The sequence below is a fragment of the Varanus komodoensis genome, unplaced genomic scaffold, assembly GCF_004798865.1.
Source record: "Varanus komodoensis strain SLA01 unplaced genomic scaffold, ASM479886v1 scaffold31, whole genome shotgun sequence".
In the NCBI taxonomy this organism is placed as follows: domain Eukaryota; kingdom Metazoa; phylum Chordata; class Lepidosauria; order Squamata; family Varanidae; genus Varanus; species Varanus komodoensis.
The window spans coordinates 9286670-9311721 of NW_025335780.1; the positions used below are offsets into that span (position 1 = coordinate 9286670).

Here is a 25052-nt window from a genome sequence, read left to right on the forward strand (position 1 = left end):
GACCACACCTTTGGATTTTTAGAAAAAAATCTAGCTCCCCTTCCCATGTTCCCAGAGCAGAACATCTTAGAAAAACTTATTTTCATGTGCTTGGCCCTGCTGTCTGGGGATCACAGAATCAGAGGATAGTAGATTTGGAAGGGTCCTGTAAGGCCATTGAGCCCGACCTCCTGCTCAGTGCTGGACTCCAGTTAAAGCATCCCGGACAGATGGCTGTCCAGCTGCCCTTTGAATACCTCCAGGGTGGGAGAGCCAAGGACCTCGCTAGGTCATCGTGTGGTTGGTTCCATTGGATTCTGGAAGCTGCAGCGCAGCACACCTGGAGGGGCGCAGGTGCAGAAGGTTGTGGTAGGGATGGACACCGGGTGACTTTTACTTGCATGCTTGGGTGGTGGTTTTCCTGGAAGTATCTTGCTGGCACCCTGGGATGCTGGACCGGCTGGATCAGTGATTAAATCCAGCAGCTGTTCTCTTACATACTGAAAAGCAAATCTGAATCCTTTCCTTGCCACTCTCCGTGATATTTATACAGGGCTGATGAGCAAATGAAGCTGAATGTCACTGCAGAGGGAAATACGGAGAAGAATGTGACGGAGGCTCTTGACCTGGACTGGTATTTAGGAATGTATGCAGGTAAAGAGCTTTAAAAATGTGTGGTGTAGTGCACAGAGTGATGTGCTGGAACTTGGAGTTCTGGGTTCTAGTCCCCATTTGGCCAGAAATCTGGCTGGGTTATTTTGACCCATCAGTGACTCCCGGCCTAACCTACCTCGCAGGCTCTTGTTAGTTTGCAACGGGGAAAGGGAGAAGAACTAGGCAAACTGCCTTGGGTTCCGTTCAAGAAGCAAAAGACGGGATATAAATGTACTGTAACCATCATCCTCATCATCACGTTGATGGGTCCAGCTGGCAAGATGCTCGCTAAATAGCAATTGGTCCAAAAGGTTTTCTTTTCCCACAATGAATTAGTTTTGTTTTTGCAGATTAGCTATGTTCTACCTTGTCTCCTGACTTGAACATTTAGACAAATTAAGAATTTTTAGAAGAAGGTTTTTTTTTTTTTTTTAGTATGGATGAGCAGGAGGATTAGAAGTTGCACTTGGTTTCCTTTTTATATGAAAAGACCATCCTGTAAATTAAAAAAAAAAACCCACCCATAGGTGCATTTTTTCCCAAGTCATATAGCAAATTAACTATCTGCAAAGCAAAAATCTGCATTGCATAGTATACAAGAATATAATTTATCTCCAGAGCTGTATTAATAGATTAAAAGTGCAGCATGAAAAATATGTGCATAAAAACTGGAGTAACAGGGGAGGTTCTGTCTCAATGCTCATAAGCCTCTGAACTCAGAATATCTGAAAAAAAGTGGGAATAGTGATGGAGCAACATCTTTCAGGATCTACGGCCCCCTATTACTCTTCATTTTTGGCTATCTAGCTGAACTACAGTGGTCCCTCGGCTCACGAACGCCTCAGTTCATGACCAAATCGGGTCGCGAACAGAAATTTCATAAAAATTTTGCCACAGGTCTCGAACTCTGCATCAGGTGACAATCGCGAATGTGCCTGCCTTCCCTGCATTGTGGGGGGGAGAAATGGCCACGTTTGTGCTGGGGGGGAGATAGCTGCAATTGCACCCCTGTTCCCTGCCCAAGCGCTCCCACCTCCCCCACACACCTGCACGATCTCTGGGTTGGGGGGGAGATGGCCGCAATCTTTGTTGTTCTTTGTCACTTTGCTTCAAATTTTTGTGAGTAAAAAAAAAATAGTTGCAGAACGGATTAACCTTATTTACATTGAACCTTATGGGGAAATTTGACTTGGCTCACAACCTATTTGGGTCATGACCAGATTCCTGGAACGGATTAAGTTCATGAGCCAAGGAGCCACTGTATTTCATAGAGCAGGAAAAGAAGCTAGAATTTTACCAGGATATTGTGTATTTTGGTGTCCCCACTCCCCCCCCCTTCCCTGAACCACCACCTTTAATCCCGCTCTGAGTTCAGTTTTCCAGGGCTTTTTGAGGACTTTTATCGTGTGCATAGTTAAGAAACCTCTTCCTTTCATCATTCCCCTTTCTTAAAGAAGAGCTGAGATGCATTTATGTGTCTTTATTATCCATCGGCTTTGGAGTGTGCACTTTACATACCCAGCATGTTTATGCAGGTGTACTTCCTGAAGGACAGATGAGTGGACAATTTATCTTTCAGGAACATTTTCCACAATATTAGATTTTCTGAGAAATCTCTGATAAGCAATTTGAGAACCACTGTCCTAGATGAGTTCTTTGTCCACCATTTTGGTTAAATGATACTCTGTTTCTGTGTTCTGTCAGCATGTAATCACTATTTCTGTGATGCATTATTTTAATCCAAAATGGATATGACTGTCATCTGACATTCCCATTGGAATAAATAGATTATATTTCATGATACTTCATTTTTTTCCAGGTTTAACTGTGGCTGCAATACTATTCAGCCTACTGAGAAGTTTACTGATATTTCACGTTCTGGTTAATGCTTCTCAGAATTTGCACAACAACATGTTTCAGTCAATTTTGAAGGCTCCAGTGGTGTTTTTTGACACAAATCCTATAGGTAAGTTGCAATCAGCTGTACAGTAGCAGCCGATGTGATACATATATATTAAAACATTTATCAGTTAAAACTTTTTATCTGTTTAAAAAGTTTATCTGCTCCTGCAGAATATCAAAATGGAGTCTTTCTGATGCAGCTAACCTGTGATTCTTGAACAATCTGGCTCTGCATAACTCAAAGTTAGTGTTGACCTTGCATATCTAGACAGATGGAGAGTGCATTTTTTTCATCAGTGATTATTTGAGCTGTTGCACCTGAATGTCTGTTCCTGGATTCAATACATCAAGGTAGCATTAAGCGCAACAAGATTTGGAGGGTGCTTATTCTTACTTTCCTGGGAGCAGGTTCAGTGGAAATCAGTCGTGTCTACTAAGCAGACATCTATAGGATTGCAGTGGAAATGACAAGGATATTCACTCACACTTGTCAGGTTTCAGTGAATTCCTTAGCAGAACAGGATGGGAGTTAAAGTAGTAATCTTCTCCATGGTCTCCGTGCATCACACATATGAGCTTTGCACCTGCCCTGGGCTTTAGTTCATGTCATGGCCCCCTTTGAGGGTTGTCTGACCCTGTTAGAAAGTATTTCTCACTATTTAACTGTCCATCTTTGAAAGTGTGCAGAGTAAGGATGCTGGTTCCATTCATTTCAATAGGCCTACTTTAAGTAGGACTGATATGGGAACACAATTTTATGTATTTAACCCTCTTTTTGGGACAGGAACCCTGCTCAGACTTGCAAAATAAATATGCCTGTTATTTACAATTATAGTAGAGATGATTATCTGAAGTGTCCGTCTTTGCCTTCCTGCTGCCAAAACAGCTGCAATGGTATGAAGCTGATTGCACTCATATTTTATAGAAACCTGTGAGATTCTGAGGGTAGTCTGTCTTTTCTGTGACTTTGTGGTAAATACTGTGATTTGTCTCTTTTTTATGTATGTATCCTGTATTATTTATTTATCTATCTATCAGTTTTGTATGCCATCCATTACTTTTGTCTCTGGATGGCATACAACATTATTTCAAATTAAAATAAGTTAACCATTCCACACTGGCTGGAAAATTATCTTCCTGAGAGCCAGACAAACTTGGTTTGAACTGATCATGTGTCACCAGCAATAGTAATGTGATAGAGTTCTGAAAAACTAAACAACTAAGTGTAGGGAACCAGTTTTGACAATAGCATTGTTAGCCTGGAATGGCGAACTAGATATTCGACTTTCCCCAACCTGGCGCCCTATAAGTGTTTTGGACTACAGTTCCAGTCAGCTCCCAGAAGTACGGCCAATAGTCAAACATTGTAGCTCAAAATATCTGGAAGGTACCAGGCTGGGAAAGGCTGAAATATGCCATTAGCCAGTCAGTTGGTGTACTTAAGAAATGATGCAGTTGCTCGGCAGAAGCTCCCCTGCCTTTACCAGTCCCGTGCCCACTGCTTTTGTTTAAGGAAACATGGAAGACCTTGCCATGTATGGTTTATTTTTGTTTGTTTGTTTATTTATTTATTTAAAACATTTCTATGCCGCCCCATCACAACAAAGCCTTGGGACGGCTCACAACACATAAATAAATACAGAAGTAATAAAATAAATAAATACTAAATTATACAATAAATAACACCCCCCAGTGCATTCTCGGCTAATAAAAAAAACCCCTAGTTAATAAATAATTAACAGTTAAAATGAGATTTAAATAAAAAGGTCTTACCCTGGCGCCGAAAAACAAATAACGACGGCGCCAGGAGGACCTCTCTGGGGAGCGCATTCCATAGATGGGGCGCCACCGCAGAGAAAGCCCTCCTCCGAGTACCTAACCTCCTAATTTCTTTCACGGAGGGTTCCGGGAGAAGGGCCTCTCCTGCAGATCTCAAGGGGCGGGAGGGCATATATGGACATAAGCGTTCCTTTAAATAACCAGGGCCCAAGCCATTCAGGGCTTTATAGGTCATAACCAACACCTTGAATTGGGCCCGGACTTCAATCGGGAGCCAGTGGAGCTGACGGAGAACTGGGGTTATATGAGCACAACGCCCAGTCCCTGTCAGCAACCTGGCAGCTCTATTCTGCACCAATTGAAGTATCCAGATTTTTAGCATGGTCTTGTAAGGTTGGAAAGGAAAGTTAAGTTGTATTTTCATGGAAATGGGAAAAATGGATCCCTCTGTCATACACACACAAAACTACACAAATACAAACGGCACATGCGTGTCTTCTCTCAGGGTGCTAGACTTTTTGCATTGTGGCAGTCAGGGTTGGCCTTCCTTCAACCAGCTGGGAACTGAAGAGACAAGTGGTAGTTTGGGGGATGCGGTTTGCAGTTAAGTCGTTTTGGAAAAGAGGTAGGGGAAGTGAACCGCTAACACCAAATAGGACTCTAGATGTATTCTGAATGAATTCTTTAAAAAACAGACCTCACAACATCATGTTGAACATGGCTAATTAAATCCCTTTTGCTTGTTTGAAAATGTTAATCAGCTGCCCAAATAGATGCATACCGAAATAAAAATTTTAAATGAGCTATTCAGGCAGCTCAGAGCACAAGACTAACAATTCAGTTCACAACCCAAAGATTTAACATGCATATAAAATAAATTATAGTGAGCATGGACACATTTCTTCCCCACACAGGGCCTTTTTTCCTTATACACATGCATGCTTAAGGATGGTTTGACTTTTCTTAACCATGTTTAAGTGTTAAAGTCTGGTTAAGGGTTGTCTGCAAACCAGGATTTGAAATGATAGATTGACGCAAATTTGCAAATTATGGTTGCAACCTTACTTGTATATTCTGCCTCTGTTGAGGCAGAATAATACAATTGTATGCAGGGTTTTTACTGTGGGAGATCTCTCAGATTATGCCAAGCTACGCAGCTGGCAGAATTTTCTGCCCTCCGTGCTGAAGAGGGGTTGGGAAGATGCTCTCTGTTGCGCTGAGCACTGAAGCAGAATGAACCCGTGGGAGCATCTTTATCAGCTCCAGCGCTCATCCCAATATGAAGGGCACCTGCTTCTGCACATTGAGTGGTGTGGAACACGTGGAAGAAGGGGAAGAGTTAGTGGAGAGCACAAATTACAGCTGCTTAGTAAGCCGTGACAAAATGTGTCTGTTCTTTGCATCAGCCTTGTCTGTGGACTGTGGTTTTCTTTGTGCTGGCTCAAGGCAGTTTGTGCCACTTCTTAGGCATCTTCTTAGGCATAAGCAGCTCTGGCTGGTGTCCCCCCAGAGCCCAGTGATTGTGTGGGCAAACTAAACCAAGGTTCCACTGCAGATCCTTTTTAACTAAAAACTTTTGCTACCGTCCTTTATCATATCAAATTTAAGGGTGGGGTAGAACATAAAACAAATACAAAAACAACAACAGATGGGAAACCAAGAGAACCACAGGGGGGAAATCCTTCAAGTTTTCTTGATTAAATTAATAAAATCTCTTAAAATGATTGGCTACATAAAATGTTTTTGCCTAGTGCTTGATAGATAGCAGTCAGACCAAATAGCTAGTAGATAACTAGCAGCTTTATGGATAGCTAGTCAATCCAAATGGAAGTGGATTTTCATGATGGGAGTATTAATGCCATAGGCAAATCACAGTTGGGCGTTACAGCCACATTAATCCATGCAGATGCCTGACATTTTGGCAAAAAAGTCATAACATTTCCATGTTCCACTAGCTGGTTGGTCAGTCAGTCAGTCAATCAATGAAATGCCGCATGAATCGAAGATATGGCCAGTGTAACATTGCTTTCTGTTCACTTAAATACCAGTAAATGTGGCTTCCAGCATGTTTTCAAAGCTTTCTGTGAGTCGAGCACAAGAGGGCAGCATGAGCTATTTTATCTGGTCCTTGCTCTACCACTAATTCTTTGTAGAGGGGTGGGGATGGAGGGAGGCAAAGATTTCTTTTGACTATTTTTAGTGTCATGTTTTGAGGACTGTAAGTAGCAATTCTTCAGGTTATATATTAAGCCACCGGGAATGTGGTTTTATGGCATTCATCATATGCAAGTAAAACATTCTCTTGGCACCTTCTTAACCTAAGCCGCCTGCCTGTCAGCCAAGAAGCGTCTGCCGTTGCACTTTATATTTTCTGATTACTGATTAGCGAAGGTAGAAAAAGTAGGCTGTAATTCTGAGCCCAGGGGGAGTTAGTCCCATTGAACTCAGTGGGACTTGCTTTCAAGTCAACATGTATAAGATTGAGCTGTGAGTGCTGTTTTTTCTCTTGTTTTGCATGTCAGTTGGTTTGGGCTGTCAGTAGAATCCCTCTGCAGCTCTTGCTTCTTCGTGGATAATTTGAATTCATGTTAAATATCCTATAGTGGGAGTTTATGGACCTGATGCTGGCCTGACTACCAGTAGTCCACATGTAGTACTTGAGTTGGTTTCACGCCAGCCTGTAAGGCCAAGCACAGGAAAACCCTGTGTAATGGCAGCCCCGTAGGTGGTGTTCACATCTAGATCTGGACAAGAACTTGGGCTAAATATTGAATAGGCATGGAGGTAGGCACAGTTTAGATCCAACTTCTGAGGACTGACTTCCATTATTTTGTATGTAAGACTCTCTGGTAGTAAGAGAAAGCAAGACCTCTGCCTTAGACAGTGGAGAGCTGCTAATCGTAACAGTAGGATAGCATTCAGACAGATGGACCGCTGATTGCATTTGATCTATCTCAGCTTCATAGGTTCACCCAAACCCCAGGAGAGACAGGCATACATATGCACAGGGCTTTAAAATACTTAAATATTATTGCTTTCATAGAATGGTGACTGTTCAAATTCCTATGTTATGCCATTCTAGGATCTGTTTTGCTTGTTTTTGTTTAGTAAAGCCTACAGACCCAACCCACCTGAATGCTGTTTTCCTGTGCAAGTTCCGTTAAAATCAATTTATTTCAACTGGGTTTACATAGGAAATCTTCCCAGTGGATTGTTCCAGTAATTCCTGGAAGTCAATGTATGTAAGGAAATAAGACCCAGAGGATAGTTCTCTGAAAACCTGTAAAGCACTGAATGTGTGTGTTATTTCGGCATGCTGAAAATTAATACAGTGATAGCAGGGTGATGTTAAATTACTATTCACTCAGCTGAATAGTAAGACCGCTCTTGATAGGGTTCATTAATTTGTTCTTGTTCACACAAGCGATTTTGATCGACTAGCAGCATGTTTAAACAAGAAATACGGGTCTGAAGGCCTTTAATTTTTTAGCAGGTAATATTTCTGACAGATCATTCAGGGTATTTACAGGGAACCAAAGGTTCATGCAAAAATATTTCATTGGAGTTGTCATTCGTTGTTGACATCAGTAAGCACTTGGGTGCAATCCCAGAAGTGCCAGCACTATCTGCCTACGGTGAATTACTTAGCCTGTCATTTTCGGAAACAAATGGATTTTAGTATCTATAACTTGTGAATAAGATAGGTGTAAAATGGTCCCGATGAATATATTGGAGGAAGAACCCTGCATCTCTCTCTCTTTCTCAGTTCATAGTTCTAAGGTCTTGTAGGTTGGGGATCATTTTTACATCAAGCTAGTCTGAGTTGGATAATTTTAGGAAAATACATTTATTCCAGGTTTAGTTATTGCCTAAAATAATAAACTCAATTCCTTCTGGCTCCATTAATTAACGGGTTTAATTAAAATGGAAAGATATTAATTAAAAATATCCCAAGAGCAGCAGTAGCTTGAGAAGACGGAGAACACAATTGAGTCGCTTCAGTCAAAGAGACCCTGAACAATCACACAACACTCTGAATATTATTTATGGGTGTTTGCAAGGAGCAGTTAGTTGGCTGGAAGTAAGAGGTGTGGTAATTAAACCTGTTTGGCTACCACATGTTTAAAGGGAAAACAACACCTTAAATGCTTTTTCATATAACAATAGTTCTGTGTACTTTAAGCCTTATCAGGGTGTGATATTGAATTATTTTTATGGGAGTTGCTCTTTTACAGCTATTAGTATCATAATAGCTTTTGATACAAGTTTAAATAGCCTTACTTACACATGCACCTATTTGATTATAACTCTTGAGATTCTGTTAGCAACCTTTATAAAGCTGTAGGAGGAGGCTAAGAATAGTAAATATTACACTAAGGGCTTGTGTACATATATTATCTATTAGCATAGTCAAATTAATCTTTACTCCAAAGCACCAAAAATACGGCTTGATTGAAGGGCTGGCTTTTTTCCTGTTCATGCAGGGAAAATTGCACAGAGGAGACGCATTTAGACATACAGTCCTCTGCATGTGGATTCAGCAGCACAGAACTCTGACAACTGGCTACGTAGCTTTCTCAGTTTTAAACAGGCAAACAAAGCTGTTCTGTGGGGGCAGAGCAAGGGAAACCCGCTGTGGAGGAACTGCTGCTTCCAAAGTGCCGGGCAAGATAGGACGTGGCTGGTGGGAAATAAGTGTGCCAGCTCCTGGCACTTTTCTCCTTTTGGGAAGCATGTCAGGTCTCTCCTGCTAGGGCCGTGTGGGGAATACAACAGGGGTGACAGTTTTCATGTTCTGGTGTCCTAGATTCTGGTTCACCAGCTTTCTCTCGGCAGCAACTCGCTATAGTGCAGATCAAGTTGGTTTGCAAACTTCCATGTGCTACTATTTGCACGTCCACACAGAGCTAAGGAAATTTGCATAAAATTGGCCAGTTGCACAGGTTGGACCCTGAGAAGTACCTGCTGCTAGTGCAATTTGTGTAAATTGGCCAACAAATCGGACTTTGAAAAGCATGGGTTGCGAGATAATTTGTGCAAAATCAGCTGGAATCAGACCCCCAAAGCCTGGCACGATTTGCAAATTTGACAGTGTTACCCAAATGACACAAGGACTGATTAGCATGGATTGCTGATTTTACACAAGTTTCTTAGTGGGATGTGTTTGTTTTGTCTTGCGAATGCAGAAATTGCACCCAGTGTTTCAGAAATTGGTGAATACAGATTTGGATATGCAGTAGGGATGACCCCACCAACTTCTACAGAAGCTTTAACATATCTTTGGAAAACTGGTTATAGAAAATCCCCTTAGGGTTGGGCTTGGAGGGTTCCTTGTTAAAATGTGAACCCAAGTTTTCAAGCTGGCCTCTTATGTACTGCTGGCTGAAATTGGCCCTTTAAGATTCAAATGCAGAATTTGGTTAGGTTTTGGGCATGCAGAGTTGATTTGGCAGCCTTATTTGCAGGGCCATTACCAAGGCACTGCAATACCAATGCAAGCAAAATATTGATCAGAACATTGGCTCAGTGTTCATTTATGCTAGTAGCCAAAAATGGAGAGAAGTACAGCATTGCAAAAGAAGCAGGGTTGCAAATTGTGTGATTGGGACAGCTGTGAGTTGGAATGCACCAAAGACCCTTTCAATTAAAAGTTATTAATAGTTGATGGTGGCTGTTGCAATACACAGAATACTTTTTCCCAGATGATCCCAGATAATCTCCACTGCAGCATCTGGATGAATTAATTAGGCTTCTGCCAGACTGCAAACACCTGGCAAATTAGGTAACAGTTGCGAAGCATTTTTGTGCTCAGAATGGTCTGGGAATGGCTTTAAAATAAAACTGGCATTTCTCAGATTTCAGATCCAAGCAACACATTCAGTAGATGAGAAGTGTAAATTGTGAGTGTTTATGCACGCATTGCAGAGGTGTTCACCAAGAGTAAAATGAATAATATGTGGATGGTAGTAGATGATATAAAAAAGTCTTAAATATAATAAAATAAATAAAATAATAAAGACGTATAAATTAAGTAAATAAAAGGCCTAAGAAAATGTAGTGACAGCCAGAATATGCTACTAGAAAACTGCAAATGCTGGATGAAAAATGTTCTCCTATTACTCCCGATTAAAAAAACTCTAATGGAGCATATTTTATGTCAAGTGAAACAGCAAAATACAGGATATAGAATCTCCTGATCCATTACAGTATGCACACATTTTCTGAAATCATTTTAAAAAAACTGGGTTAGCTTTAATGGTTCATTTAAACTGGTTTTCCAAACCATATTGTTCTCATGGTGAATCTGGTTATTGCAAGATACTGCAGCCTGGTTGTGTGGAGGATTTGTTTCTATGGGGACTGAAAAGCTGCAAATGAAATAGTATAGATTAAAAATAAGTTTCCTGCATTGTCTGCAAGTCTTATACCTTGGTGTAATGCAAAATTGTTCTCCCTGGTATTCCTGGTAGGACAATTGTGCATCAAAACAAGATGCACACTCCTTGACTGAAGGTGAGAATGCATCTTTTTTTCCTGTGTCAATGAGTTTATGGTAATTTCAGCGACAAAGGTGGGCCTCGGGTGGAATACGGGTGCTAGAATTGGCTCTCTGTCCCTGCTTTAAACCTCTGTGGCATCTGTGCTTCAAACAGTAGATATGTGACTGTCTTGATTCCAGCTGGATGGCCACCTCAAAATGCTGGCTAGGATGTGGGTTAAGCACAGACAGTCAAACTTACATTTACGTACTGCCCATTTTTACAACCATACAGTTCATCTAGTGCCTGCAGTTGTCGAATGATCCTGTGGTGTTTCCATCGATGGCATTTGCTGTGACTGAGTCACGGAGATCTGTCTTGATAGGCATGCCACCATATTCCCTGCATTGCCCAATAGTTTTTGAGTCTGGTGCTTGATTCTGAGCAGGAGGGAATGGCCCTCCATCCAGGTGAAACCAACAAGATCTGTGAACAGTTGTAGAAAGTTACGAATGAGTGACTATCTGAAGATACCTGAAATTTGGCATGTGTATATGTCACCTGTATCTGCTCCTTATAGGTTCACCAGGATTCCCTGATATGATTCTTTTTAAGGCCTTTGAAGGTTTTTGATAAATTCATTTATGCCCAGGAACTGTGTCTGGCCAAACAATAATATAATATTCTAAAAAGCAGCATATGGGGCAGCCATGGGATCTCCACAGAGTTGGGTTGCCATTTCTGGCTTGGGCTAGCGTGTGCAAGTCTGCCTGTGTATTTGCTTTTTTCGTGCAAACACTTTAAGCAGATCTGCATAAAACCTCAGTCTGGGTCGTGATGCTAGCCATCCTTATTGTATTTTGTTGTATTTCTGTGGTACGTCTGCAAGAAAAGAAGGAGCCGTTTAGGGAGCCAAAGGCTGAACCGTACAAAATCTGCCACTGACACATACTGTCTGCATAGCTCTTGCTATTGGCTTATATTCCCAGATGATTCAACAATAAGAGATAGTATTTTTTTCCTTCCCAGCCGCTGAATGTGGTTGAGTGTGAAGTTTTTGGTGAAGGAGTTTGTCAACAAAATAAGCCTTCGGTTTCTTGAAAGCTTGTGATCCTCAATTGGTTTATAAATAATGTTTTTATTCAGTGGATCGATTTCACATGGTATGCTGAAGCAACGTTTGGGGCTACCACAGAAAGTCCCGCAATTGTTTGTTTTCTGTTTGGCAAGGAGAGGGAACTGAGACAAAGAGCTTAGTCTCGGATTCTTTTAAAGCGGCTGCATCTACCACTAGAAGCAAGCCCTTTTAATTTTCCTAAAGGCAGTCACCCTTTTTTTATTCCTGCTACTTGTAGCAGCTAATCTAATTTAAACCTCTGAGATGAGTCATACTCGCTCAATGGGATTTAAATCCAGTTTAAATTCTCTGATGTCAGATGTCCTTCCGAGCTATTTCTGTATCAGTTTTGAAACATAAAAAGTAGTCTTTTGGTTGTCTCAGTTTATGCTGAGCAGAGGAGATGAACTGTGAACACGTAGCCATTGAATAACTGCTTCTGCAACATGTTTTGAAGCAGTAAAACGTTTCTCAAAGATGTGTAAGATTCACATTGAATTCTGAACATGAGGAGCTTTCCCCTTTCTTCCTTGCCGTTGCTTTTGAATGATCAGAGATTAGGATAGTGGTGTGATGTTGGTTTCTGAAGACATGTTGATAATTTTAACAGCATGGTGGGAAGAGAAGCCACTGCTCTCATATTAACTTGCTCACCTTCCCTTTTCCATCCTACTTAAGTACTGCACCCTTTTACCGCTAGTTGCAGTAAATATTGTCAGGTAGGAAACTCTTTTGTACATTTTTTCATGGATAATTTGGTGCATCGGATGTGCGTTTGGTGGGTATCTGATGGCTTCATAATAAAGTGAACCCAGTTCACATGTTACACTAAGCATGCTAACCTGACTTAATAACCCAGGATACGCAAGAGTAGTGTGTACTTCCTGCAGCCCCTTTCCTGCTGTTTTACACCTTCCACTGCATGCTAACCAGGAAATTCATTTGTGTTGACCACCCAGAGAGCCTTGGCTGTTGGGTGGTATACAAATGGAACAAACAAACTGCTTCTAACATACCATGATTCATAAACCCAGTTGGCTTCTGAGCCTTTCTTGTTTGGAAGCACTTAGCCATAGTTCTTTGTTTGGAAATAGTGGGAAATTGTGTTTCGGTGCTGAATTTTCCTACTTAAACAAAACAGGGACAAGGAGGCTGCATGTATCTGGACACTGATCCTGAATGCCTTGGTTTATTAACCCAGAACTTCTGACTTCCTCTTTCATGAGAACACAGCCAGAACACTTCCTACAAGAAGATTAGACTAATTTTCATGTCTGCCGTTGCTCAGGCTGGCAACGTAAAGGCTTGCAGCCCAAGAACAGAGGTGAGTGGTGAGTGGGAGGAAGTGCTAGCTCGCCTTCCCCAGCTGGGTGTCCTCCAGCCTTCCTGGTAGTCAGGGATCGTGTGAATGTTGGAGAGGACCACATTGAAGGCGGCTTCCTAGGCTTCTCATTGGCTGACTTGTAGCACATTTTAGTCCTGAGTCATTGCACCAAGAATGTGTAGTTGTGGTATTCCTGGTGCGCTGGAGTCCTTATTCTCACTATCTGTTTGCACAATCAGTTGCAACATTTTGTGTTTCTGAGTGGCACTGATTGAAAGATTTGGTTACCTTTCCTGACTTTTCCAGTTTTGATTCAAACCTGTTTCCAGGTCTTGAAGCATTTTCTTGAAGCCGTCCATTGTTCTTGCACCTGATGTATATAATTTTGTAGTTTTTAAAATTGCAAGTATTCCTGTTGAAGCTTTAGTGGCTCCCTAGTTCTTCTAATCTACGATGTCTCTCTTTCCTGACTTAAATGCTGAATATTAGATATTTGTTAAACACCTTGGTTGTGTATAAAGTTAAATATTAGATACTTGTTCAACAGCTTGATGGCGTATACATCATCTGAGCTAAGCAGGTGGTAGAGAAACACATGATTAAACATGTAGAAGAAAGCGAATAGTAACAAATGCTAACATTTTGTTTGAAGGCACAGAAGAATGATAACCTGAGACTATAAAAGGGCAGTAGAGATCTAAAGTCTTGTGCCAGAGGCCAGCTCTAAACATGCATGAACTTACAGTGGACAATAGGGCGCTCAGATTATCTGCACAAACATTACCTTTCATCACATCCAATGGAATTTATGCACCATGCATCACGTTACTCTCTCTGGAATGATTCCCACTGTGCAGAAGTTCTACCTGTGAAAGAAACAAAAATGGCAATTGGTTTTTATTTAAAGGCTGTAAAGCGAGGAATATAAAACACCATGTACCACATGTCTGCCACCTTTGTGGATTTCTTTGGTTGGACAAAGTTCATGAAAGACAGCAACATTTTGGAAGGATTAGAGGGCAGTATTTCCTTAGGGTGACTCTAGGCCAAACTAGACATTAAGTCACTAAAAGTGTGGTTCTTTCCAAAAATGTTGGCACAGCCGTTTCCCCCTTCCTCCTCAGGTACGGTCAGTGAAAGTACTGGTGTTTTGGTGTCACACTCTTGATGCCTGAGGAAAGATACAAGGTTTTGCTGAAGAGCTGTGATCTCTATGTGCAATGTGCATTGCCTTGTTTATCCACAACCAACCAGTGTGGTGTAGTTCAACTGTGGAGCCTGCTACTGCAAAATGCAGTGATAACCAGCCATGTGGATGGTGTTAAAGGGATTAGACAAATTGACAGAATGGCTGCTAGTCATAATGGCTATCCATTGCCTCTTGCATCAGAGGTGGTACATCTTTACATGCCAGCCACCGGGAGGGTGCTTTTCATGGTTGACCACTGTGAACAGAATGCTGGACTAGATTGGCATTTGAACTAATCCAGCATGGCTCTTGTGCTCTTAAGAGGAGGTGCTGTTAATAATTCAGAATAGTGTATCCTGCCTTCCACCAAGAAGCTCAGGGTCATCCCATGTTATCCTCACAACAGTCCCATCAGAAAGTTTTAGCTTATGCTTTACTGGTAACAGGGCTTTAGGTCTTAATAGCAACATAACATTAATGCTTACTATTGGTCCCTACCTTTTATTGAGGTCCATGTTAGATATTTATATCAACAAACAACATTCATTTCAAACAATGCCAGGGTGCCCTGTTCTCCTTGATCTTCATAAATGAACTTAAAGAGCATTGACTTCTTTTATGTTGCAATGTTTGACTGAATTGTTTTTGCTACTGTACATCAGTCCAATCAGAACAGTATTGTTCTTTCCCTAAAAGAGATGGAAGCTATTTAACATAAGGATATTTCATTTTGGATTATACAATGTGGAATTTTTATCTCCAATAAGATATGTTCATGGTGTGTAGATCCAGAAAATAATGTGACTGAAATATTCTGGATTGGAGTCAGACTTGTCCTTTTGTGACCAGAAATAAGCTTTTCATGGGCTTCTTGCTTTCAGTGAAAGTTCTGGGATCCATTTGCTGCTGAAGGATGCACAGCAAACAGTTTGGTTAAATCCTGCTTCCTTTTGCAAACTCTACAACATGCTGTCATACAGTTCTGGAAGGTGCTGCTTCTTGGAGACCACAGGAGGCTTGAAAGGGAATTGGAGAAATCACCTTCTACTCTTTCTTTCAGCAGAGTGTCCAGGTGCAGAAATCTTGATCTAACCCTGTGGTGATTAGTGAATGCAAACGAGCATAGATAAGCATGTGAATAAAGTTTGCTCAGCTGCCTTTCAAAATGTGTGGTTAACTTGGAGATGGGCACTGCGCTCCTGTTTTAGCTATTTTGTCTCCATAGTTATGCTTTAGGGAAGCAAATTGTCTAAACCTGAAACTTGCCTCATCCCTTAGACTGTATGGTTAAAAATTGCTGTGGATGACAATACAATCAATATTGTGTTAGTCTGAAAGAGAATACATTGTGAGCTATGAGTACACTGTTGAGAATTCACAGGGACCACATTTAAAATCACTGAAAAGAAAATGGGAAGATGATTAAGCTGCTTTCCTAAAATATGGATAGATCTTTTTTATATGGCTGAAAGTCTTTGTGTGCAGATTAGTGAGCAAAGCTTGCTTTTTGAGCCAGAGGCCAATTGATATTAATTATTCTGATTGTTTGTTGACTAGAGAAGAAAACCCAAAATGATTTAGGAAATGATTGGAATATAAATCAAAAGGCTTCAAAAGACTTTATGAAAAGATAACCAAAAAGAAATTCTTCCAGGTAGGTCACTAAAGAATATTAAATCTCATAATGACAAAACCAACAGTAGATTGATGATGAAGTAGAACAGTGTTTCAGTGCCGGAGGCTGATGTCTTTGTAAGAGAGGAGTAAACTTGTGGGAGAAAAGCCGTCTCTGTCTTTTTCCTGAAATGTATTTTATTAATATGCACACACATGTTTTCATGTTCAGTCTGCCCTTCCTACTTCAGAAAAATATGGCTATTTATATGTTTTATTTTCTCTCCCTCACACAGAGAAATTTTTCTGTGTTTTAAATTGAACCTTTTTGACGATAATGGAAGGCCAACCATTAGATTACACATGAATTTATATAATTGTAATGTGTCGATCCTTTTCTTACTTGAAAAAGAATCCTTGCAAATGACACTCTGCAGTGGAGAAATAGGAAAGAAGAGGTTCTTAACCCTTGCCCTCTTCTGGGGTTGTGCTGTCTCGCCAACCCTGAAATTATTATTATTACATTGCGTATACATACCGGCTTGTTTTCTTTTGCAAGCATCCCAAGGCCACTTACACGGTTCTCCTACAGTCCTTCTTCATTTTCAGAACCACCCTGTGAGGGCGTTTAGGCTGGGAGCGAGTAACTGGTCCAAGGTCACCCAGTCAGCCCCACCGCTGAGGGGTACTGGACCCAGCTATCCCAGCCCCAAGTCCAGCACTGTACTCACCACACCAACATCTGGTGGCTTCTACCACCCATATGTCAGATGCATGTTGGGAACTCCAGAGAGCAAAAGTTGCCTTTCTTATTTCCTATCCAAACTTGGTTTTTAAACAAACAAACAAACAAACAACAGAGCTAATTGCACTACGGTTATACATATTGACATGCATATGTTCTTACTTTTTATTTGAGATATTTATATCCTTACCTTTCTGTCATCATGGAATTTGAGATAGCTTTCATGGAACCTTGGGGTGGTCTCCCAGAAATTACTGACCAAGCCCAAACTTTGTTAGAATAAGCAAGGTGGCTGCATTATACAGCCCCAGACCACCGGGAGCAGCCCTGGCATGTTTGTAAGGTGTACCTAAGCAAATGTCGGCAATCTGTCGAATATAGCGTGGCTCTTAAGCAGGCTCACCCAAACATGAACCCCTAGGATGTTTTGCAGAGTTGGACACGTCACATACAGATCCCAGCCTTTTATGTGCACCGGTTGAACTGGATGTTCTGAAAAAGTGAATGCAGCGCAATATTAAGTCAGGTGCCACCTTATGAACTTCACCATGCGAGGAAATGGATCTCAGATATGTGTGTGCCATTAGCACAACTTCTTCTCAGGGAACAAAAACGTTTCAGATGAATTTGCCTGCAGGAACCTTCCTGTATTTCACTGCATTCCATCTAGGAATTGATTGCTTGTTCTGCAAGATTTTTTTTCTCCTCTGTTGCTCCCAGCTGATGTCCCTTTGCTCGGCTTTTGTTTTCAGCAGTGTTTTGTCTGCTGCCCTCCAGGTGCATGACCTTGTTCTTGATTCTGGTTCCGTTGGATTGCATTTATTAGTTTATAACAGCCACTCTATAGCATCCCATTTATAAAGCAACGTATAAAGTGAAATTAAAACGACAGGAGGCCAACAATTAACCTTGAGAGTTATATCTAATGTAAAAGCTGAGCATCAGTGACTCCCGTAAAGGGACTCAATGCACAAGTCCAGTGCACGAGTTCATCTTATCATTCTGCAGAACTGCCTTATGCCCTTTGGCCAAAGGTAGATTTCTAGACAGTTTGGACAACAGCTCCCAGCATGGCCAGTGATCATTTAGAGAGCCACCCCTGTCCTATATTGGTCTAATCTGCCAATCTCATGAACAAACTTTTGCTTCCTTCTAGAGATTGCTAATAAAATCATGAGTACAATGGAATGCAGGACTAATCCCTGAAGGATTCTCTTAGATTCTGGTTCCCTCTCGTTCCTTCCTGGGGGGAAAAACGTTTGTCTTCCCTTTTAACCAGTGCTTAGAAGTTGGCTTAAGAGTCTTAGCTAAAACTGTCCATGGTTAGTGCAACTGCAGACATAGGACATCAGCAGCATTACATTTCCCCTGGATCAAACATTTACATAGGTTTCATTAGATTAAACTTCCTGCAGCCTATCCTAAATCACAAACTCTTTCTTACTCTTCCCCAGCCCCACCAGCTGACCACACGTCTCAGTCGTGTTCAAATGGAAAATTAATTTAGGTTATGGAACACCACACCTAGGTTGCATGCATACTGAAACTTGAGGAAAGCACACGTTATCTGCACACACTTCTGCTTGGTACCGTGGTCCCTGTTTGCAGAAGTCGGAAAGTGATTATGTTCTTTTCAGTTTCAGTCCTCTGGGGGATATTGACGAAGGGAGAGAGAAACTGGGCATATTTTCCTTATTTGTATTTAGAAGATCCCTGTAGTGAAGCCAGTAATAACTACATAGCAGTATACACAGACAGGCAGTGTTAATGACATATTTTTAAAAAAGATAAGAGGCATATATAAACATTTCTTTCTAAGAACATGGAAAGGAAGCCAGAAGAGATCAGTAATTGTCAACAATTCAAGTTACACACAGACACACATGCACACACATTTATAAATATTTTCAGTTTTCTCTAGATATCCCCCACCCCCTGAAACATGGTTCTTTTCAGAGCTTGTAACCCAATTTTAATGGTTTTGATGATTTAATGATTGTACTGCGTTGAACTTCACTAGTATTGCTGCGGGGTGTGCTTTCTGTCAGAATTTGATATGGGCAAATTCACTTATTTGTCACTGCTTTGATAAACTGGAAAATGTTTAGAGTTGCAATAAAAATGTTTTGTTGCAGAGTGATTCCACCCCCCCCATCATAATCTAACACATACAGGGAGTAAAAAGCTATCCTCTTAAAACATTATCAGTCATGAGAAGGGGACCTCCCCCTCCCACACCCATTTCTGTACTTTGGATTAAGTTTAGAGTATTGTCACACAACAATAGCAGAGTGACCTGGTTTGCATGAAACATCCTGTGGTTAACAGGGGGTGGGTTCCTTGCCAGTGTGTGGGAGGGAGGGAGGCCCACGAGCCCCTCATCCCTGGATTGTCCTCTGTGATGCATGAACCTGGAACTAAAGGCTTCCTCTGAGTAGCACAAGACTATCTTGTGCAAGAGCCAATCATGCCTTAGTATTTGCAGGAAAGGTACAAAATTGGAGCAAACAGCACCTTTGCTATTATTATTTTCATTTCTCTTAGAAAATAACAACCGATCCACACTTGGTTAACCTTGGGTTGTTGGAGAGTGCATTGGAATGTGTGAGCTGGTTCCCCACCACTCACCCTCTTCCGTTGTTTTAAATAACCCAAGGATGCCTTCCTCTACATGGGAAGCCAAAACTCTGGACCGCTGAGGGAAAAACAACGCAGCCACTTGAACCTGTGGCTTATTCTTGCATTAAAATTCTAGACTGTTTCTCCTTCTTTAATGCAAAGTTCTCCATCCCATCCTTTCCCGTGGCAATCCTATTGTCTGGAATGAGGAGATCATTGTTCCTTTTTTGTGGATTAGAACAAATACTGTTACTTGAATGGCACTGGAAGACTTTCTTCCCCATCCTGGCTTAGTATTCAAACCATTTTTTCCTGCTAACTTTATAGCCAACTGTGGATTAGAAATGCCCTAGAAAACTTTGTATTAAGTTGAGCGAATATGGGATGAAGAAAGACCCACAGTGGTATTTTATTTGTCCAGTGGTGCCGCTGCTGAAATGTGGTAATCTGAATTTAGCCTTATGTCAAATAACTAACTCTTTCGAGTCACTTGGTGCTCAAGATTTCACTGGCTTATTTCTTGAGGGAATCCGACTGAATTTTTTGAGGAGGTGGGGAAATCATTAGGTGCTCTCATTATTTGAAGGAAAGATTTGAACATCCACTCCAGAGCGTCAACAAACACCTGCCTGAACCAGAGTGGAAATGGTGCCACCTGAACATATTTTGATTCATGCAATTAAAGCAGTTTACAGACTTCATAAGAAAAGGATATCACACACTGAGGTTTGATGTCTCTTTTATGAAGAACAAAAGAGTTTCAATGCTTTCAGTTCAAGTTGGGCCTAACCATTGTGTAGTGAGGGAGGTTTAATGAATCATTGTTTAACTTAGATACTGCCAAGTATTTGACTGCAACATAGTCCCAAATGTGTACATAGCACTTTGCTGACAGAGCCTTATTTAACTATGATTAATTGGCATTGATTAGTTGTTTAATTACTTGAGAAGAAATCTTAAAAGCGCTGTGTGCGTGCTTGTCTGTGTGTGTTCTGATTAAATTATCCAATGTAATACCATCCACAGAATTTTGGAATTAGTGCATTTCCCAGAGAAACTTATGTACATCGCATGAAGGAGGTGAGAGTGCCAGAGCACATAGCCCAGAATTACCAGGGCCCAGAATTACAAGTGCCGCTTTGTGGGTCAAGCGCCCTACTGAAATATTTTTGGCTACAAACTGGGGCCCCACCCTTTGTTCTCTTTTGCAAGTGGCAGTGAGGAAGAGAGAAGCGAATTCCTTAAGGATCTGAAGCATGGTAAAAATCATGAAATCTTTTTCCCATAGTAAAAATGTAAGTAGCATCCAGCAAGGATGTTCTTTCCCACATCCTCCTTGAGTTTACTGTAGGGAAACTTAGCCCTTGAAATGCATGTTCGCAGTGCATTGGATTTTTATATGAAGAATGCTAGGCTGAGCAGAAGTGACTGCCACTTCGTTACCTAGTGCTTTCCCCTGAGCCTGATCCTCTGTGTTCTAGGGGCATGCAACCTATGGGGCCATGGGAACTTCTGGCAGTTTGAGAAACTGACCTGGACACGGCCACATAGTGGCTTCCATAGGAGCCATAGCAAATGGCAAGCAGTCTGCTCAAAAGACTAGGCAAAAGACCAGGGTGGGCTCTGCACCCCAACATCCTAAAGCACTCCTTTAAACCCACAGTTTTCAGCACCAGCAGAAACGATTTCACAGCATTCCCAAATGCCAATAAGAAAATATGTGAATTGTTTTCTGAAATGGGCAGGGCTAGGGAATCTTGCTGGATGCTTAGAAAGGTGACTGGGAGTTCACTGGTGCCCAGGTACCCCACTGCTTACCTTGTTCTGTCTAATGTACCTTCATTAGTTTAATAGAGTAGTGCAGTGCAGTGCAGTGCAAAGCAAAGCAGGTGCTTCATTCTCTTTTGAGATCCTGACACAGTAATTTGCAGAGATTGATGCTTAAGTCCTGATGTCACCCCGAAGGATTCTGTTTAACCCATATTGAAACATCTGAAGGGCCATGCTTCACAATCTAGAAGCTTACTTGGGCATGATTCCCATTGCAGCCTCTTGAAAAGCCACTTGCAGGCGAGTAGGGGGCCACATTTGACTAGAGCAAGCAGCTGCAACCGGAAGACGTTGGCAGCTCCTTCAGTCATGCACTGAAGTGCCATGGACCAGCGCAAGGAGCTCTTTGGATCTTGGCCATAGCTTTCACAATTTGCTGTGACTCTACAAAATGTTGGCTTCCCGTGTTTGACTGAAACAATTTTGATGCATATTATCCTTCTCTAGGCACAGCTTTCCATAAGGTGTATCATCGAATCCCGGTAGCTTTCATGTTTTTAATTGTGTTCATGTACCGATTATTTCCAAGTCATATGGTTCTACTTCGTTGTTATCCAGAATTAACATGTGAATTAGTCAGATGAAAAAGAGGCTTTCACTTCCACCCCCATTTATCTTTATATTAATTTTTAAAGGCTCATTCCACTCCTCCCCCACAACTTGATTTTTTTTTAAGCAAAACAGTTTTTTCCTTATTAGAAGCTCTGGCAAAGCACCCTTTGTAGAACACAGCGTTACTTAACAGAACATCACAAGGCAGGCACCAAAGCTACAGTTTGTTGGAGTTGATTAGCAACTTGATTACCCATGAGAACTAAGCAGTTACTTTAAATGTGAATATTGCATATAAATAATCTTCCTTGCGGAATGAATTGGTGTAACCATTGGCTAGGTTGATACTAGCTTGGCTCAGAAAAGAAATTATATTATTCTGGCATTCGTTAGCAGTTGTCATAACTTAAAATGTTACTTTATGCAACACTTGTGCTCGTTTTTGTTTTGGGTTATAAAGCCAAGACTGCCTATCTCATAAACCTTATTTATTCTGAGGTTTCAAAAGTTTATGGAATGGGGTGAGAGACTTGCCTCTCAAGTGTTCTGAGAAGAATCCCTCTTCAAAAATTCCTCAGGCAAGCTTTTGGAGAATGAGTCAGGAACTTGTGAGAAACCTGGAAGCAAAACTTGAGATGCTCTCAAGATTACGACTTCAAGGACAAAACTGCTTTGTAAGATATCTTTTGTGCACATTTCATTATGAAGTTGCGTCTGCCTTTGCTCTCAAGGCCCTGTATCAAAATAACAAAGTGAAACTGAATTCCCAAGTAGTTGAGCGTAACCATTTTGACTTCTACACTTTGGATAACCACCTATGATTCATTGTCTCAGTGCAAAGGTTTTCCATTCCAGCAGTTCATTCCAACATAGATCCTGTGTGTGGGACCCTTAGAAATGGCCCTGGATCCAAATAACTGCTTAATTTAGGAGGCATGAGCTTGTGTTTCTCAACCAGCCACAGCCCATGCTGTGTGGCAGCATTCTTCTACAGCCATAGTCCTCTGCAGGTCCTGGGGCTGTGATTGAAAACTACTTAGGAACTTCAGCTGGTTCAAAATAGAACAGGTAGGCTAGGCTGCTGATGGGGGACTTCCTGGTTAGAACACAATGGGGTTTTTTAAGATAGTGTTTCTGGCCCTACATCAAAGTGCTGGTCCTAAAACGTTCTCTAAGATTTTGGGAACAGGAGAGGGCTAACGCCTCCCTTACAAGCTGCTGGTGCTTTGAGATCCAGTGTGGTGTGGTGGTGAAGAGCGTGGGACTGGGACTCAGAGGATCAGGGTTCTAGTCCCCACTCAGCCATGGAGCCAACTGGGTGACTTTGGGCCAGTCACAGACTCTCAGCCCAACCTGCCTCACAGGGTTGTTGTTGTGGGGATAAGATGGAGGAGGAGATGTGAGCTGCCTTGAGCCCTTTGGGGAAAAAGGCAGGATATAAATTGAAAAATGAAAAAAATGAAATGAATATACCTTTCTTGAGGTAACTCTACCTTCAACCATAAGATGGGTCACAATTAGAAAGAGGTGGACTTCCACCTGGCACCCACCTTGTTTAGTTTGTGCATCATTTCAAGAGATAGTTTTCCCCCCAACTTTTTAGTTAGAGTTGAAGAGTGGAGAATTTCTGTGATGTCTAAGAGGGCAGGCAAAAGTCACAGAAATTTTATTTATTTATTTGTTTTTATTTAAAAATTTGTATGCCATCCATTACTGTTGTCTCTGGACAGCTTACAACATTATTTCAGACTACAATAAGGTAAGATAAATTAACTATTCCACACTGAGCATCATTTAAAATAAATTAAATTGCTATGTGTTAAAACATTGGCCAAATAAAAAGGTCTTGACCTGGCACTGAAAAACACAATGACGGCGCCAGGCGGACCTCTCTAGGGAGCGCATTCTCTAGGGAGAAATGGAGGTCAACTGACTTTTCTTAGGGTGTGTTCCTAGGGGTATCGAAACAAAAACAAAATTCTACGGTGCCCAGCATTCTCCAGCTAGCATGGTGGTCCAGGCAATGCTGGGAGTTCCAAGGCCTTTTTGGAACTTTTAGAAGCAGATTCACCTTATCGGAACACCTGCCTTTCCATCTGCCCCTTAGATATGCCCCGTAGAACACTGCTGCCTTGACATGAAGCAGTGATCCGGCGGGTTTTGCTCCTCGTGCACCAAGTGGTTGACTGCTGAACACAAGCAAGCTCCCGCTTGGAATGGAGAGGAAGCTTATTTCAAAAAGTGGGAGGGGATAAAAAAAAGAGAACTCAGGCCACCTAATCAAAAGGTAAGCATTACCTCCCCATCCAGCAGCACTTTCAATTGATTTATTTGTTGCTGCTCCTAAATTACCATCACAGAGTTTTATTATCATAGTTTTAAGCTAATCGTTCGTAGGCCATCTTGAACGTTGTAGACTGAAAATCAGCTTCACCTTTGCAAAGGTAAATCTGGTCTCACTAATCCTTTAGGGATAATTTTTATATAATATGAAATGAGTGAGATATATCTTATTTCTCTATGTACTGTTCTTGAATTAAATAAAACACTTTAGCTATTCATGGCTGCTTGCCATGAGTTGGAACCCCTGCTGTCCTGATTCAGAATTGGCTGCTATTATTTTCAGCAACTGAGGCTGATTCTATTTCCTTAGTGAAGAAATTGCTAACTTTATTTTACTAATGTGCCATTGCCAGTATTGGAAGTGAAGCAGATGAAACAGAAAAACCTGTGCATCACACCCAAACTCAGACTTCACATTTGAAGATGACTGCTGGATCAAATATGAGATGAGAAAAGACTGATCCATCTTATCTGTTGAAATTGCATCCTTTGAATAACAGTAGGCATGTATTGAGACAGCAAAATCCAACTGCTTGGAGCTTGATGGATTTCCTGACCACTTCTGTTGCAGTGGTCAGAAGCAGCTCAAGTGGGGATGGTAGTGGGTTGTGGACTTGTGTCAGATTGTGATTTATGTATTTTAACTTCTAATGACTTTCAAGGAAATAAGTATCTTGAAATCATTAGTAGTTCAGAAGAAACTCTATGCAGATAGCAGTTTGTCTTGGACACAGAGGACCACAGGTTTGCTTGCCTTGTGCCACATTGAATCACTGTTGGCACAGGGAACCAAATTGTGAAAGTCCACTGGATTTTCATTCTGCTGTCCAATTCCTTACACTTCCCTGATCAGCAGGTATAGCATGGTGAAAAAAAAGTAACTTTTGTGTGATTCTTTCACAATTCTATCCTCCCAATTATTTATC

At 41.3% G+C, this 25052-nt stretch overlaps 1 protein-coding gene across 7 annotated transcripts in view; it reads left to right on the top strand.

Annotated features, from left to right (window-relative positions):
• The window catches only part of ABCC4 (ATP binding cassette subfamily C member 4), a 166134-nt gene that overhangs the window by 49314 nt on the left and 91768 nt on the right, over window positions 1–25052 (top strand). For all 7 annotated transcript variants that reach the window (XR_006415474.1, XM_044437824.1, XM_044437822.1 and 4 more), the window contains 2 exons: window positions 533–633; window positions 2453–2599. Coding sequence is in view for 6 of the 7 variants with exons in the window: in XM_044437824.1 (XP_044293759.1) it covers window positions 533–633; window positions 2453–2599 (248 nt within the window). In the remaining variant the exon portion in view is untranslated. The remainder of the gene's footprint in view (window positions 1–532; window positions 634–2452; window positions 2600–25052) is intronic.